Here is a 15746-nt window from a genome sequence, read left to right as displayed (position 1 = left end):
TCTAAAATTTTAAATTTGCTGGCATAAAATTGTTTATAATAACTATAATCTGTGTAATGTCTATAGGACCTATATATATATCTCCTCTTTCATTATTGATATTGGTAATTTGTATCTTTTTATTTCTTGATCTGTATTATTAGGGCTTTATTCAGAGAACCAACTTTTGATGATTTTCTCTATTGTTCATTTCTTTTCAGTATCATTGATTTCTACTCTTTATTATTTCATTCCTTCTATTTTCTGTAGGTTTAATTTGTTGTACTTTTTCTAAACCTTAGGAGAGATGCCTAGAGCACTGATTTTTAACCTTTCTTCTTTTCTAATATATGCATTTAAGTCAATAAATTTTCCTCCAAACCTGACTATATCTTCAGCCCATATGTTTTTATATGTTTCATTTACATTAACACATAATTGACAGTATTTTAGAATTTCCATTTTTACTTCTTTGATCCATGGGCTACTACTTAGCAGTGTGTTGCTTAGTATTTAAACATTTGGGAATTTTTCTAGTTTTCTTTTTGTTATTGATTTCCAGTTGAGTTCCACTAGTGACAGAAAACAAATTCTGTATGATTTCTATCTTCGAAAATAGTTGAGACTTACATTATGGCCCAGAATGTGTTCCATTTTGGTAAATGAGCCCTGTGTACTTGAAAAGAGTACAAGTTCCTCAAGTATCAATTAGGTCAAGTTTGTTAATAATCATATTGTTCAATCTGTATCTCTACTAATGTTTTTCTTCTTATTTTATTAGTTATTGGAAGATGTCATTAAAATCCACAACTATGATTGTGAATTTTGTATTTCTCTTTTTTGGTGATATCAGTTTTCATTTTATATGTTTTGAGGCTATGATGCTTGGTGTGTATACATTTAGGTTTGTTATAACTTACTGTTGAATTAACTATTTTATCATTATGAAATGATTCTCAATCATTTATAAGATTTCTGACATCAAAGACTGCTTGATCTGATATTTGTTTAGTACAGCAGCTTTCTTTTGATTAGTGTGTACGTAGTATATTCTGTTCATCCTTTTACTTTCAACTTTTCGGTGTCCTCATATTTAAAGTGTGACACTTGGAAGTATCACCAGGTTGTTTTTTAATCCAGTCTGAGAATCTTTGTCTTTTAATAGTACTCTTCAGTCCTTTTATGTTGAATGCAATTTCTGATATATTTGAGTTTGAATTTTCTGTTTGACTGTGAAGTAACTGTTACCTTTATGGGAAAATTATTAGCTGAATTTCAACAAAGCCCTTTGTGTTATTAGTGTTACTAGTGGATGAAAGTGGAAAAAAATGAGTGTTAATAAACTCAGTCAGTGATATATTTCTTCCATCTGGATCTCCATGTCTTTGTGAGGTATCATTTTTAGTTTATGTCAGCCCCTAAAATGAAGTATTGGAAAAAGTTGTGGCCTTAGAATTACCTTTTTCGGATGACTATATCACAACATTTTAAATCAGGAGTTTAAAAAAGAATGAAGCTTAGTCAGTGTTTTAGCTCTCACTAAAATAATTAATTGTTGGTAAATTGGTAAATATATCAAATAAATTATCTTTAAAATATTGTTTATTATCTCATCCTTTTTTAATATTTTGGGTTGTATTTTTAATACAATTGACATGTGACTATTCTAGTATATGGGTATAATTTATAAACAAACAAGCTTATATATGTTGGGGGTATAATGTCAAAATATTTTACTTGGTTGAGTTTTGAGACCAACAGGCTTAGATTGCCCATGGATCAATAGAATCAAAACTTGAGAGAAGACTTCAGTGATAATATAGTCCTTAGATTTGTTTGCATGTGTAAAACTGAAGCCCTAAGAAATTAAGTGACTTGCCCGTGACTCCTATAACTAGTCAGAAGCACAGTTAGAACCCACACTCAGGGACTTCCCTGGTGGCGCAGTGGTTAAGAATCTGCCTGCCAATGCAGGGGATACGGGTTTGATCCCTGGTCCAGAAAGATCCCACATGCCGTGGAGCAGCCAAGCCCATGCGCCACAACTACTGAGCCTGCGCTCTAGAGCTGGCGTGCCACAACTACTGAAGCCCGCACACCTAGAGCCCGTGCTGTGCAACAAGAGAAGCCACTGCAATGAGAAGCCCGTGCACCACAACGAAGAGTAGCCCCTGCTTGCTACAACTAGAGAAAGCCCGTGCACAGCAACGAAGACCCAACGTAGCCAAAAAAATAAATTAAAAAAAAAAAAACAAAAAAAAACCCCACACTCAGACTCTCAACTCACGTGTAGTGCTTGTTCCTATATAGTGGATCATCTCCCTAATCTCTTGTATTACTACATGTGCATTTTTACTCCCTTAATCTGTTGACTTTGAAATGTAGCTACGTTCTCCCAGTGGCCCTCAATCTGGATTTTACTTTTATGGAAATATTTGGATTGACACCCATACTTACATTTATAGTCCTGTGCTAAAGGAAATGAGTATTTGTGTATTAAAATTTAATAATGCATTGAAAAGTTGATTTCCATACCCTGAGGTGCTGATGTCAAATTTGATTTATGAATAAAATCATTTTCTAAAGATTGCAGACAGAGGTAAACTGTCTTGCAGCAATTTTCCTTACATGAAATGAACTGCTGATAAGGATATTCTTTCATCTTTATTGTGCCTTATCAGTGACCAGGATATATAACCTTTTATTAGTGAAAAACAGTAATGACTACCTAAACACAGTTAATCACAGAGCTTTTCCAAGCAGCCTTGACCATTGGCTTCTCATTTCACTAAATAAGCGTCTCACTGAACTTTCTGCAGCTGTTTGAAGTATGAATTGATTTGAGGAGGGAAATTTAGCATCGGTTTTTCTTTATACTTCTTCAATGTTCCAGAAGGAGGAACATTGATACTCCTCAGCAGGAAGTACTCAATCACCTTTCTAACAGTTGTGTTTATGCCCTTCCATTGCTGGTCCTCCACTGGATATATTCTTGATTAATGCAGCTGGGAGATTTTGCTTTCTTGACAACCAGAGTTTGATCCAGTGCTCTAGTAATTAAGGAGGTCAAGTGTAAATTTCACCAATATCTGATACTTTACTCATTAGCATTTTCCTAAACCAGAACTCTCCCCTCCTTTCCTCCTGTGTACGCCCTTCTGTAGTAAAAATCAAGCTTATTCAAGCAATCGATTTTACCCCAGGAATGATTTAGTTACCTTTTTATTATAGTCTAAAACTTTCAGAGAAAAAGCTGAAGTAATTTGGTACCTTTTACAAACTAATCCGTCCAGAAGAGATTGAGAATACAATTTCTCAAGGCTACCTTGATAACAATGAAACAAAGCAAAAACCAAACTAAAACAAAATCAGAACAATGAGTAAATTAGTTCTATCATTTCATTAAAACTGAGAGGTGAAAATATTGACTATTAGGAGACAAATAAATGGTTAGTTGCTTAAGTTTTACACTTTTCAACCGGGTATTGAGAAACTTTATATAATCTAAGAGTTCAAGGAAATAGCATTTAGAATAGGCTTTTAAAAAAGACATTCTTACTGAAATTTTGGTTACTTGAATGAGCACTAGAAGTAGGAGCATAGCAGTGTTTTTTCTTTAATACCAGGTGAAGTTGCTGTCACTTAGAGGAGACATTAACTACTGGTATGATTAGGAAATAGAGCTAATGCACTTATTCAGTAATTTTTTTAAAGTATTAGGTCTCTTACTGAAGGGGAGATATTTCAATTCAGGGATCAGAAGTTGGCAAATAGGCTCTTTTCCCCAAAGGTGTGATGATGTATTATTATTAAATATACAAGCAGTCATAATATTAGTACTTCACAGAGCAGCTTTATGGTTAATTATATATTTTACTCTAATAAACCGTGAAGAAATTCTTTCTTTCCTCCTAAAGGCTAATAAACAAGTACCAAAATATAATATAGTAATTGAGCATGATGTGATATCTTGCAGTTGAGACTGTTAAATAATATGTATCTGAATATACCTATGCAAATTTACCTGTATGAGCTTTGTGTCAATTGTGCGATTATCATAATGAATTATAAACATGTGCCATTATAGTTACAAAATCTAGCAAAACATAGTTGTTGTAAAAGACCCAAATGTTTTTAAAATGGCTTTAGAGCCAATGCAAATATTCCTTGGCCTAGTTTTCTTTTCTTGGTCTCGTATTTAACAGTTTAGGACAGGGAATGGCAGAAGTTAGGATATACTGATGGTCAGAGATTGTTTAGGGAGGTGGAATGTTTTTGAAAATTACATAACAAGTGAAGACTCTCAAGTTATTAGGTGTTAGTACTTAAAGGGACATTAGAGCCCATCTCTGTAACTCCCTTCATTTTAGAGGTGAGTAAACTGAGGCCCAGAGGCTTAAATGACTATACACTGAAGTACAGGTCTTTGGCCCCCTCTGAGGCCAGCATGCTTTCTATAATCCTAAACTGCTTTCTGTGCAGATTAAGAATACTGATTTTGGCATTGCCACTGGTGTGCTGGCTAAGCCCAGTCAAGTTGCTTAATTTGTTTCCTGAATGCTTTAGAGAAGGAGCAGTTCCAAAGAAGTTTGATTCAGCAGTTCACTTGAGTGGTGAATTTGACCCTGCTGTGACCAGGAGATGAGAAACACTCTTTCCATCAACTTGCTAGTTCCCTAGAGAATCTATGGCTCTACTCATATATTTTATTTACTGTGTCCTCCGTTGTCTGAAAATAACTGGAACCACAGTATGAAATGTATTGTGTATATAGCTAGCTTCACATTTTTTGGGTAAAATTAGTTTTGTTCGTATTTGTTTTTGCTTGACTGATAGTAGCAAAATTGGCAAGAAGTAATGAGACTTTCCACAAAATGTGTCTTTACTAAAACATAATAAATGACTGTGGCTAACCTCATCTACGGGGACTGCAGGATTCAACCTCAGAAACTGAAAAGAAACTATAGTGGTAACTGGCATTTCAAGGGCACAAAAAATACTAATGATGAGGCACAGCAACTTCATCCATTCTCGCAGGCATAATACCCTTTCCATCCTATCAGTCGTCTAAGTAGCGGGGGAGAGGGACCCTGTTTAAGGTTGTCTTCATGAAAGTGGGTGTGAAAAGCAAGTTCTTCAACAGCTATGGGGGAAGACAAGAGTTATTGCTTCCTTCACTTTGTGACCTGATGACTTTTGGAAGATAGTAGTGAAAAAATCAATATTAAATGCTTCTTGAAAAGAAGACAGTGGCTCTTGTTATGTTTCTGGGAAGGAACGTTTTGCAGTGAGCACCTCAAATTGATGACATTAGTCTCTCTGACCCCTAGATTTGTATGAAATAAGTAAGCCCTTGAATCCAATTCCTTGATTAGTTTTTTAAACAATGAAATATTTCAAATACGTGCAAAAGCACAGAAATAAGGTAATCAACAACCATTGTATTTTAACACATCTCAACATTTTGCTATATACATTTCTTTCAGATGTTTTATTTTATGGATAACTAAATTGATTATAGATTTGGAGTCGCTTTGTTATTCTTTCGTGATTTAACTCCCATGTCTTAATCCTCAGGGGAGCTGTATTGGGTGCATTTTAATGCCATTCCTACATATTTACTTATCCATAAACAATACATACCATTGTCTTGAGTAGTTTTAAACTTCACATAAATGGTATTATACTGTATATACCATTTCCCATCTTGACTTTTTCATTCAACATTATGTTTTAAGGATTTTAACACGTGGATATATAGCTGTGATTCATTTTAACTAATGCGACATGCTCCAGCATGTGAAAATACTGTAATTTATCTATTCTCCTATTAAATATTAGGATGTTCCTAGTTTTTTGCAATTACAAACAATGCTGCAATGAGTGTCTTTGTATATGTCCTGTGTAGCTGTGTGAGATTGTCCTTAGAGATAAATAGCTAGAAGTGAAATTGCTGAGTTATAAGGCAAATGTATCTTGAGTTTTACTGGATACTAAATTGATTGGTCAAGTGGTTGTACCAATCTGTATTTCCATCAGTAGTATATGAAAATTCTTGTTTTTCTATGTGCTTGCCAATATACTGCCAAAACAGCATTGTCAAACGCTTTGATATTGGTTAATCTGATGGTTATGAAATGGTATTTTATTCTATTTTTATTTATTTCATTTCTCTCATTACTAGTGCTATCTAGCACCTTTACATGTTTTCTGGATACCCTGTAGTCCTTTTAACATTAAAGTTTTAGATGAGTAATGTAATCATATGGTCAAAAATTAAAGCAATATTTTAAAGGTATATATTGAAAGGTGCTATTTCCATCCTACCTCATTCACCTGACCCTTCTTTCATTTTATTGCTTTCTTGTATATCTTTCCAGTGCTTTTATACAAATAGATGCAAACATGAATGCATATTCTTACTTTCTCACCTTACACAAAAATAACATACTATGTAAATTGTTCTAAACCTTGCTTTTTACACTTAATCATATATATTGGGGATCTTTCCATTTACTGGGTACTTTTTTATACCTGCACAGTATTCTGCTTTTAGGTGTAGCACAGATTATATAACCAGCCTTCTCTTGACGAGTGCTCTGGCCTTTTCCACTCTATTGTTATTAAGAACAATGCTGTAATGAATACCCTTCATCTTGTTCTGACTTATCTACAGGATAAATTCCTAGAAGTGAGCCATAGGATAGTTTTATAATTTTGATAGATATTTTGATCTGTGCCACCAAATTCACTCCATGGACTGGGGAAGAATAGTACCATTTTGCATTCCCACAGGGTATATAAGAGTGCCTTCTCCCCACAGTCTTGACTATAAATTATGATCTAAAACTTTTGTTTTACAGTCTGATGGGGGGAAATGGTATATAAATACATCTTTAGTTGTATTTCTTTTATTATGAGGTGATGCTCAAATTGAGCATCTTTTAATACATATAGGGGGCCTTTATATTTCTTTTTTTGCAACTCTATCCCATTCTTCTATTGGATTGTCTTACTGATTTCTAAGAGCTATTTATGTAATGGGTGATTTAGTCTCCTTGTCTAAGATATGAATTAAGTATTTTACCTAGTTTTCTTTTGTTTTTGCTTATGACTTTTTGTGCCATGCAGAATTTCTTTTTGCATTTTTATGTAATCAAATTTCTTAATTTTTTAGGAGGGATCTGGATTTTGAGCCACAGTTAGAAAACTTTCCCCTGAAAACAATGAAGAAGTTTTTCTGTGTACTCTTCTACTTTTGCAGTTTCATATTGAACATTTAAATATTTTATTCACTTGGCTTTATCTGATGTTAAATGTGAGGTATGTTTTTCCGTATGGTTACCAAGTTGTTCCAATAGCACTTTTTTAAAAAACAAAGTTTGTCAATACACCAATGATTCAAGATGCTGTCTTTATAATATAATGAATTCCAATGTGTATTTGGGTTTTTTTTGACTTTTTATTCTATTCCATTGATCTGTCTCTTTATACTGTCTTAATTACTTATACTATGTTTTAATTCTTTCAGTTCCTATTTTAGTGAGTTTTTAAATAAAAAATATATTTTGAATTTTGTCAAATTCCTTTTCAGCATCAATGGAGAGGATCATATAATTTTTCTTCTTAGATATATTCTATATCAATAGGGTTTCTAATAGTGAACCATCTTCACACTCCTGAAATAATGTCCACTTGATTGTGAAGTCTCTTTTAATGTGCTCATGAATTATGATTGCTAATTTTTTATTTAGGATTTTACATTAATATCTGTAAGTGTAATTGGCCTATATCTTGGCCTATTTGTTTTATCTTTGTCAGGTTTTGATAACAATGTTATACTGAAAATACAGTATTGGAAATTAAAATATAATCATGTTAGTTTACCAGTAGAATAGATAGAGCAGAAGACAGGATTAGTGAACCTGAAGACATATCAACAGGAAATACCCAAACTGAAGCACAGAGAGAAACAAAGAAGAATGGGGGTGAGATGCGGTAGGGAGAAACAAAAAAGAAAAAGCCATGTGGGACACAGTCAAAAGGTCAGCATATATGTAATTTGAGTCTTAGAAATAGGATAAAGAATGGGGTAAAAAAAAAAAAAAAAAAAAAAGAATGGGGTAAAAAGATATTTAAGAGATAATGGCTGAGAATTTTCCAAAAATGATGAATGACATTAATCCATGGTTTAATGGATTAACAAATCCATTAATTAACAAATCCATTTAATTAAACAAAGCTCAGCAAAACCTTAGTGATACAAATACTACTGAAAACCAAAGCAAAGGGAATATCATAAAAGTAGCTACGGAAAGAAAGACACATTACCTTAAAAGGAACACTAATAATACTGATCGCAAACTTTTCAGCTGAAATTATGGAAGCCAGATGATAATAAAATGGCATTATGCAAGTGCTGAAAAGAAAAAAGGCTAATTCAGAATCCTTTACCCATTGAAAATATCCTTTAAAAGTGAAGACAAAACAAAGACATTTGTAGACCAAAAAATGCTGGAAAACTGTAGAATTCTTTGTGGGCATTGTTTTCCCCTTCATCATATTGAAAAAGCCATCCTATTGTTTTTTTTAGTTTCCATTATTTCAGTTGAAAAGTTAGCTGTAATTCTAACCATGGGTCCTCTGAAGATAATCTTTTTCCCTCTGGCTGCTTTTAGTATTTTCTCTTTGCCTTTGATTTTCTTTAGTTTCACTGCAATATATTTATGTATGAATTTCTTTTAATTTATCCCAGTTGATGTTCATTGCACTTTTTGAATTGTAAACTGATGTCTTTAATCAATCCTAGAAAACTCTTAACCATCATCTCTTGAAATATTGTCTTTGCTTCATTATTTCTTTCCTTTTCTTCTGAGCTTTCAATTAAACACTTCTACACCTTCTCACTTAATCTGCCTCATCTTTTACCCATTCATTTTGCATTTCCATTTATTTTTAATTCTTCATATTGCCTTCTGTATTTTCTGAACCATTTCACTATTTTTTCAGAAAATTGATAACATTATCTTATTGAGTATATTCTTAGAGTTTTCAGAAATTTAGGTTGTTTTATTTTATTTCTATTAGAGCCTAGAGTGTAGCTCTTTTTCAGATTTTCTAGATCTTTTAAAAATTTCCTATTCCTTGGATAGAGCTTCAAGTGCATCCTTTGTTTCTTTAAACTACTAAGCATAGTTGGTTCTAGTATCAGATTCTTTGTGGGTCTGCTTCTGTTTTGCTTGTATATGCAGGTTCTAACATATGGAGTTTTGTTTCTTTGCATGCCTGGTTATGTTTGGCTTTTTAAAAAAAATGTTGAACAATTTGAAACTTTGGATGCAGGTACCTTACTCCAAAGAGAAGTGGGTTCCTTCTTCCAGGTTTCTGAGGGCAAAACTAGTCCATGACCACCAAATTCAAGGCTCAAAATTCTCTGAAAGACTTAGGTAATGCCAGCATAATATTTAACTCTGAACTAGGGCTAGTTTACTTCCCATTTACCCTCATTTTGAGGGCACAGTCCTTTGAGGATCAGCTTATTGTGGGGACATCCCTTTTTTTGCCTTAACCTCCCCCTTTGGTAGGCTTAGGGCTTTGATTTCTATCTCTCTTGACCCCACAAGAATAATAGCTTCTTTGATGAATGATCAAAGAACGATATAACACACACACGTGTGTGTGTGTATAAAATCAATTAATACATGAAAAAATGTTTAACATCATCTATAATTAAGAATATGCAAATTAAAGCAGCAAGTTTTCACTCATCAGACTGTTAAATTTAACTCATCAAAAAGCTTAAAAGTTGACAAGAGTGCATACCTTTATTTGGGAAGGAAGTACATGAAAATATTAACAATTCTTACCTCTAAAAAGAAGCCCTCGGATTGAGTGAAGGAGAGGAAGATGTTTTCTTTTCACGGTATATGCTCTTATAGTACTTAAAGTTTTTACTTCATGTACGTATTTTTTTAATAAAAATTTAAAATGCCTAGATACTTACTTTTAAAATATATATATATATATATATATATATATTTATTTATTTATTGGCTGCATTGGGTTTTCGTTGCTGGGTACAGGCTTTCTCTAGTTGCGGCAAACGGGGGCTACTCTTCATTGTGGTGCGCAGGCTTCTCATTGCGGTGGCTTCTCTTGTTGCGGAGCACAGGCTCTAGGCACACGGGCTTCAGTAGTTGTGGCACATGGGTTCAGTAGTTGTGGCTTGCAGGCTCTAGAGCTCAGGCTCAGTAGTTGTGGTGCACGGGCTTAGTTGCTCCGTGGCATGAGGGATCTTCCCAGACCAGGACTTGAACCCATGTCCTCTGCATTGGCAGGTGGATTCTTAACCACTGCGCCACCAGGGAAGTCCCCTAGATACTTACTTTTTATTTAAACTTTGGGGAAGATTTTGCTGTGTTCAAAGTGATTGGGCCTAGAAAACATTTGTACTGTATAAAGAGTTATCAATTTACTAAGTGGTGCTCAATTCCTATAGTCATGAATATAGCAGAAATATTTGCTAAAAAATAAAGTCCAAGTGATTAGGCTTTCTGGTTCTGATTAAAATGGTAGCAGCACAGATCAACAGAACATTGATGATATTTAAGTATTTCCTTTTTCTACTCTGACATCAGACTGAGGCACCTGCTGTGACATTGCAGAGATCAGATAGAATATAGTTTGTAGCTTTGTGTCTTCTTGGAAGTCCCAGGGGCCTCATTTATATACCTAGAATCAAGGCAATTGGTGCATCCTGAATGAAGTCAAGGACTTAAATTACTATGCTGAATAAAGGTGTTCTTAACATTAAAAAATTAAAAAATTTAAACATAACTTTTGTCTTTCTATGTTTTTCTTTCTATGTAACCACTATCCAGAGATAGTGTTGTTTTGTTTTAATTGCTGTTGTGTAGGGATGTGGTTCCCTCTTTTTTTTCTTTGAGTTCAAACTGTCATTTATTATTATTATTTTTAACATCTTTATTGGAGTATAATTGCTTTACAATGTTTTGTTAGTTTCTGCTGTATAACAAAGTGAATCAGCTTTATCTATGCATATATCCCTATATCCCCTCCCTCTAGCATCTCCCTCCCGCCCTCCCTAGGGATGTGGTTCCTTTTAAATATTCGGTTTTCTGTTAATGAAGTTATTAATGCTTCCTTCCTGATCCCCTTTGTTTGGACTTAGATTCTCTCATGCTGAGCAGCTCTTCCCAGATGTACTGGATGCAGTTAATTTAAGAAATCCAGCTCATGCTTACAATAAAGATGAGGCTAATGGTTATAATTCTACAACTCAGGTGCCCTCATGGTCAGGTTGTCGGATTTTAAACTACTACAAAGAAGAAAAAGACTGGTAGCACTCACCACGACAATTCATATTTTATGCATTTTTTACAGTAACCAAGCAAGATAGTTTTTCTCTATAACTGTACCAAACATAACATTTCAGGTTTCTGATCATGTCTGATCTCTGACTGATGCTGGGGGGGAAGTATGAAATGTCTAATGCTTATATTCCCTAGTGTCACCTTGGGGGAAAAATAGCCTAGTAGCATAGTTCTAGAATAAATCTCAAAGTGTATTTATATTTTGTTAATTTCTAGGTGAAGATGTGTTTATATCTCTGTATGGAGCTGCCATGGACATGAATATAAGGCTGGACAAGAATTCCTTGATCCTTGAGAAAACTTACCTATCTCTGGCCAATCAGCGAACTCTAACTATTCACAACCACAGTAACATCATTGCCCATTTCCAGTGGAAGATATTTGCTACCCAGGAAGAGGAAGACCGAGAAAAGTATAGGTTTGTAAGAAAAATCACTATCTCTACGCTATCTATATAATTTGGGGGAACATGAAACTTAGTTATGAAAATTCTGTGACTTTTGTGGTAAGTTTCTAACTCACTCAGTGTCAAATTTATTATAACTTGGGTCCAGTGTACAATGCTCCCGTTTTCATTTAAAGAACTGGAGCTGAGCTATGTGGAACACAACATTGTCCATCCTCAGTTAATCTTATCCCAGTTATAATTTATCAGTAGCTAAACTCCTGGATTTTAAAGACCAAATACATCATTCTTCACTATTCTCTCAAAACTAATCTACATGTCTCTATTTCTTTTCATAACCCTAACTAGATCGATCACTTATCATAAGGTTTCTAAAAATAATCTCTTTTGGATTGGGATCAATGTGGCCTTTTTTTTTTTTCTCTTCAGTGAAAAGGTACTTTCAGAAAATATGAAGAATGGGGAAAAAGAGGGCTTAGATATAATGACTTTTATATTTTCAGTTTTAGTAGCATTCTCAATCCCTGCTAACCATATAATTTAATAGTGATTTCTTGTTGGTATCTTTAATCTACTGCTTTTTAAAATGATACTTCAGGCAGTGGAGAAAATTAATAAAATGGAAAACCAAACTATTTTAATTAATCTCATCACTGTTAAATTTTGAATATTTCTTTTTACTGAATCTATCCTTGATTCCTTTAATTCCATTTGCAATTTTATCTTCTTCCATCCTCCCTGAATTAGCTCTTTTGCTGCTTTCATTGGAATTTATTTCAGCCTTTTTTATTTGCCTCTCCATTTTCATTAAAGATTAGCCCTGGGAAGCTTCAAAGCTTTGTTTAAAACCAAGTTAGTATGTGATAAAAATAAAAAAGTCTTAGGTCTAGGGAAACCAGGCAGAAATCCCCCAGTGTGCTGTCCCTAATTGAATCAGAAGGAGCTGTGACAGTGATAGGACACAGTGGACCAGAAGCTTTATCATTCAGACAATGAGCTTTAATCACCAGATTGCCACTGTGCCATCTTTAAAAAGTGAGAAAAGAAAAGCCTTTCCTGCCTAAAAACTTCATTTTGCCTCATGGTATAGATACCAGTAGTTTAAAAAGGCAAGAGGAGACTACTCATCCACGGTTTCATCTGTCCTGATTCTTCAGCTGACACGTATGTACCAACAATCAGAATGGTCCAGGCATGTTTAAAGATAAAATAGGAGAGCAGGTACAAATAAAGAAACGGCAGTAAAAGTAGTGTTTCAATATCCTACTTGTGCAGTGGGCATAATCTTTTGGGGAGAATGAGTATATATTGTCAGAGGGAAAGCCAGCTTTAATTTCAACTATGTCTTTGTGTTTGACCAAATGTATAGCACGTGATTGATGCCATGCCTATGTCCAAAAAGTATTTACGGAAGTTAATTTCAACAGTGAAACTCAGGAAAAATTCAAACCAGTTGCTATCAGAAATGCTAAGGCATAGAGAATATAATTTCAAACACACGTGGATGGGCTTTCGCCCCCACCACTTCACCTCCTCCAACACTCATGGCTCTATCTCTAATATTATCCTTGAGTCTTATTCTTCCTTTTCTCTTGCATTGTCTTTCTTTCACTGTCTCTCTTGCTCTTTCTATTAGTTCCCCTAGCAATTTTTTTGTAGCAAGGGAACAATATTGAAGAGCACTTTCATAACCATAATTGGAAGCCTTTATCATCTTGGATCATGCCCCTCCCTTAAACAATGAAGTTGAAAAGTGACTTCAGATGGCTAAATAAGAATACCTTGCTGTGTGTGGGTGACACACGGCGACATAACTCAGGTTTCTGCAAACTGGATTGGTTGATCTAAGTGAAGAGTCTATTGAATATTCTGTCCCATCCCCTCTCCCTACCCCTCTCTTAGGGCCAGATGCCTAATCTCTTATTTGACCAGGTGTGTCTTCTCTCCCATGCCTCTCTTGTTTCTTGATACATTCCCAAGCATGCCACAAGTTTCATATTATTAGCCGTGGATTCTTGTTCTGGATGTAACTAGCCATGAAACGCCCATCCTCTCAGAAAGCAAAGCAAAGAAAGAGGTTTGCTCTTTACTGAACTTTTGGTTCCTGTCTTTGGATAGCTGCCCCTTTGGTGGGTGGCTGTGCTCTTGCTGTGGGTGTAGGCCCTCTCCTCCTCCCTGTCACAAACCCTTAGGTTGTCTCTTAGGCTCACATCAGTGGCAGATAAAGCAGAATGTTCTTGGATAGCTTTCTTGTGGGCAGAGGTTTGCTCATCCCTGAGAAGCAGCAGTGAGATCTTTAGCTAATGGTATAAACTCTCTCTTGAGCTCCCCAGCAAGGCCAGTGCAGGAATCCCTGGAATAATCTTTTTAATGTTTGACTCTCCTGCTCCTAATGGTGAGCAACCTCTTCCTTTTCTCCTCTTCCTTCAGCAGCCTCTGTAGTTAACGTGTAGAGAGAAAGGTCCACATTCGTCCTGAACTTGGAACAGAGATGATCTAAATGGGCTCATGTATACTTTGAGAGATTAAAGTTTCCCTTTGCAGCACCCAAATGACCTAAGATTTTAAAACTTCAGTGTATATCTTTAAGTGAGACTCAAGAGCCTGCCCACTGCTTTCCAGTTATAATATGGCTTAAAACTCATCCCAAGGCATTCAGCTACAGGGGCTGAAAGTTGCTCCATGGTAGTTTCAAGAATTCTAATTGCTTTAGTATTATGGATGTCCTCAAGACCCTATTCCAGCCATCATGGTTTCTTGTTCTCCAGCATCTTGATGATGTTCCTAAGCAAAGACTTGGACGTCTCTTCTCCCAGTGGGGGAGTTTCAGCCCTACTGAGCCCTATTCCTTTCTGGCAGTTTATAATTTCCGTTCTAGGAAGGATGACTTCCTCTCTGCCTACCAAAACACGTTGGTACAAACCTTAGGACACATGTCCAGATTTGGGGACCTCGGGCTAATCTCAGGCTCCAGACTCTGACAATGAAGATGTTACTTCCCCTAGGAAGAAGTTCTGGGCTTAAAATTTTTTTCCATTTTTTTTAAACCTTAGGAATCAGATATAAGAACCTTTAAAAATTATCTTTTAAGTCTCTCCTGATATTTTTCTGGGAGTTGCAGAAGTTAATCTCTTCAAAAACTGATGCTGAATTCTTTCCTCCTTACTTCTTCTGTCTTGGCCTGAGGGATTATAAAACATCCTACAAGATTCTTTCATCCTCATTTTCATGACAGTTTATTATATTCAGAGACTCAGCATGGGCATTTGAGGATTTCTGCTCCCCATTTCTCCATCAAGGTCATGGCCATTGTCTCAATAGCAACTGCTCTAATTCTAGATCTGCTCTGTGCAAGAACTGTAGAATCCTCAATGGAGCCCCCCCACAAAGTGATCAGCATGGATGTGTTCCAAAACATTCCAGTGTTGGAAATGACATGTTTCTCTAAATCAATCAGTTTTATTTGAGCTTTGAGCCTGCCACCCAGGCTCCAACTTAATCTCAGTTGTGGTTGGGGAGCCCTTCCCTCTCCTAATCATAAAAGAATCTGTGTTTAAAAAAAAAAAAAAGAATCTGAAGACTTGAGTGGTACCTGATAAACAGGAAGAGGACCTCTAGTCCTCCTTTTATAACAGGCATCACAGAGTTGCTGTGTGTCCAGGGTCACACAGTCCCTCTGAAGGTGGATGGCTCCATCCTTTCCTTGCCAGGTGTGGACATGGGAGTATTTCTGCCAGCCATGATGGCCAAGGTTCTTAGTTTTTAATCTCCTCAGCATCCAGTTACCACCTCTTGGGGGTGTTGCAAAGGAGCAGGGTGCAGGTCTCTAGGAACTCAAGATGAGGGGCAGCACTGGTTCAGTGCTTCTGTACTTGAGACACAAGTGTTCCCCATTGAGTATAGTCCATTAGCTGGACTGTAGTTGATGCCTGAAGGTGATGGGTATTCGGGCTAGCAGACCATTTGCA

General features: G+C 35.6%; 1 protein-coding gene across 2 annotated transcripts in view; it reads left to right on the top strand.

Annotated features, from left to right (window-relative positions):
• Positions 1-15746, top strand: part of HYDIN (HYDIN axonemal central pair apparatus protein) — a 348607-nt gene that overhangs the window by 46725 nt on the left and 286136 nt on the right. For both annotated transcript variants that reach the window (XM_068527442.1, XM_068527441.1), the window contains exon 7: positions 11589-11790. In XM_068527442.1, the coding sequence (XP_068383543.1) occupies positions 11589-11790 (202 nt within the window). The remainder of the gene's footprint in view (positions 1-11588; positions 11791-15746) is intronic.

Source organism: Eschrichtius robustus, chromosome 19 (genome assembly GCF_028021215.1).
Source record: "Eschrichtius robustus isolate mEscRob2 chromosome 19, mEscRob2.pri, whole genome shotgun sequence".
Lineage (NCBI taxonomy): Eukaryota > Metazoa > Chordata > Mammalia > Artiodactyla > Eschrichtiidae > Eschrichtius > Eschrichtius robustus.
Note: the sequence above shows the minus strand (reverse complement) of the source record. Positions and strands in the feature narration are given on the sequence as shown.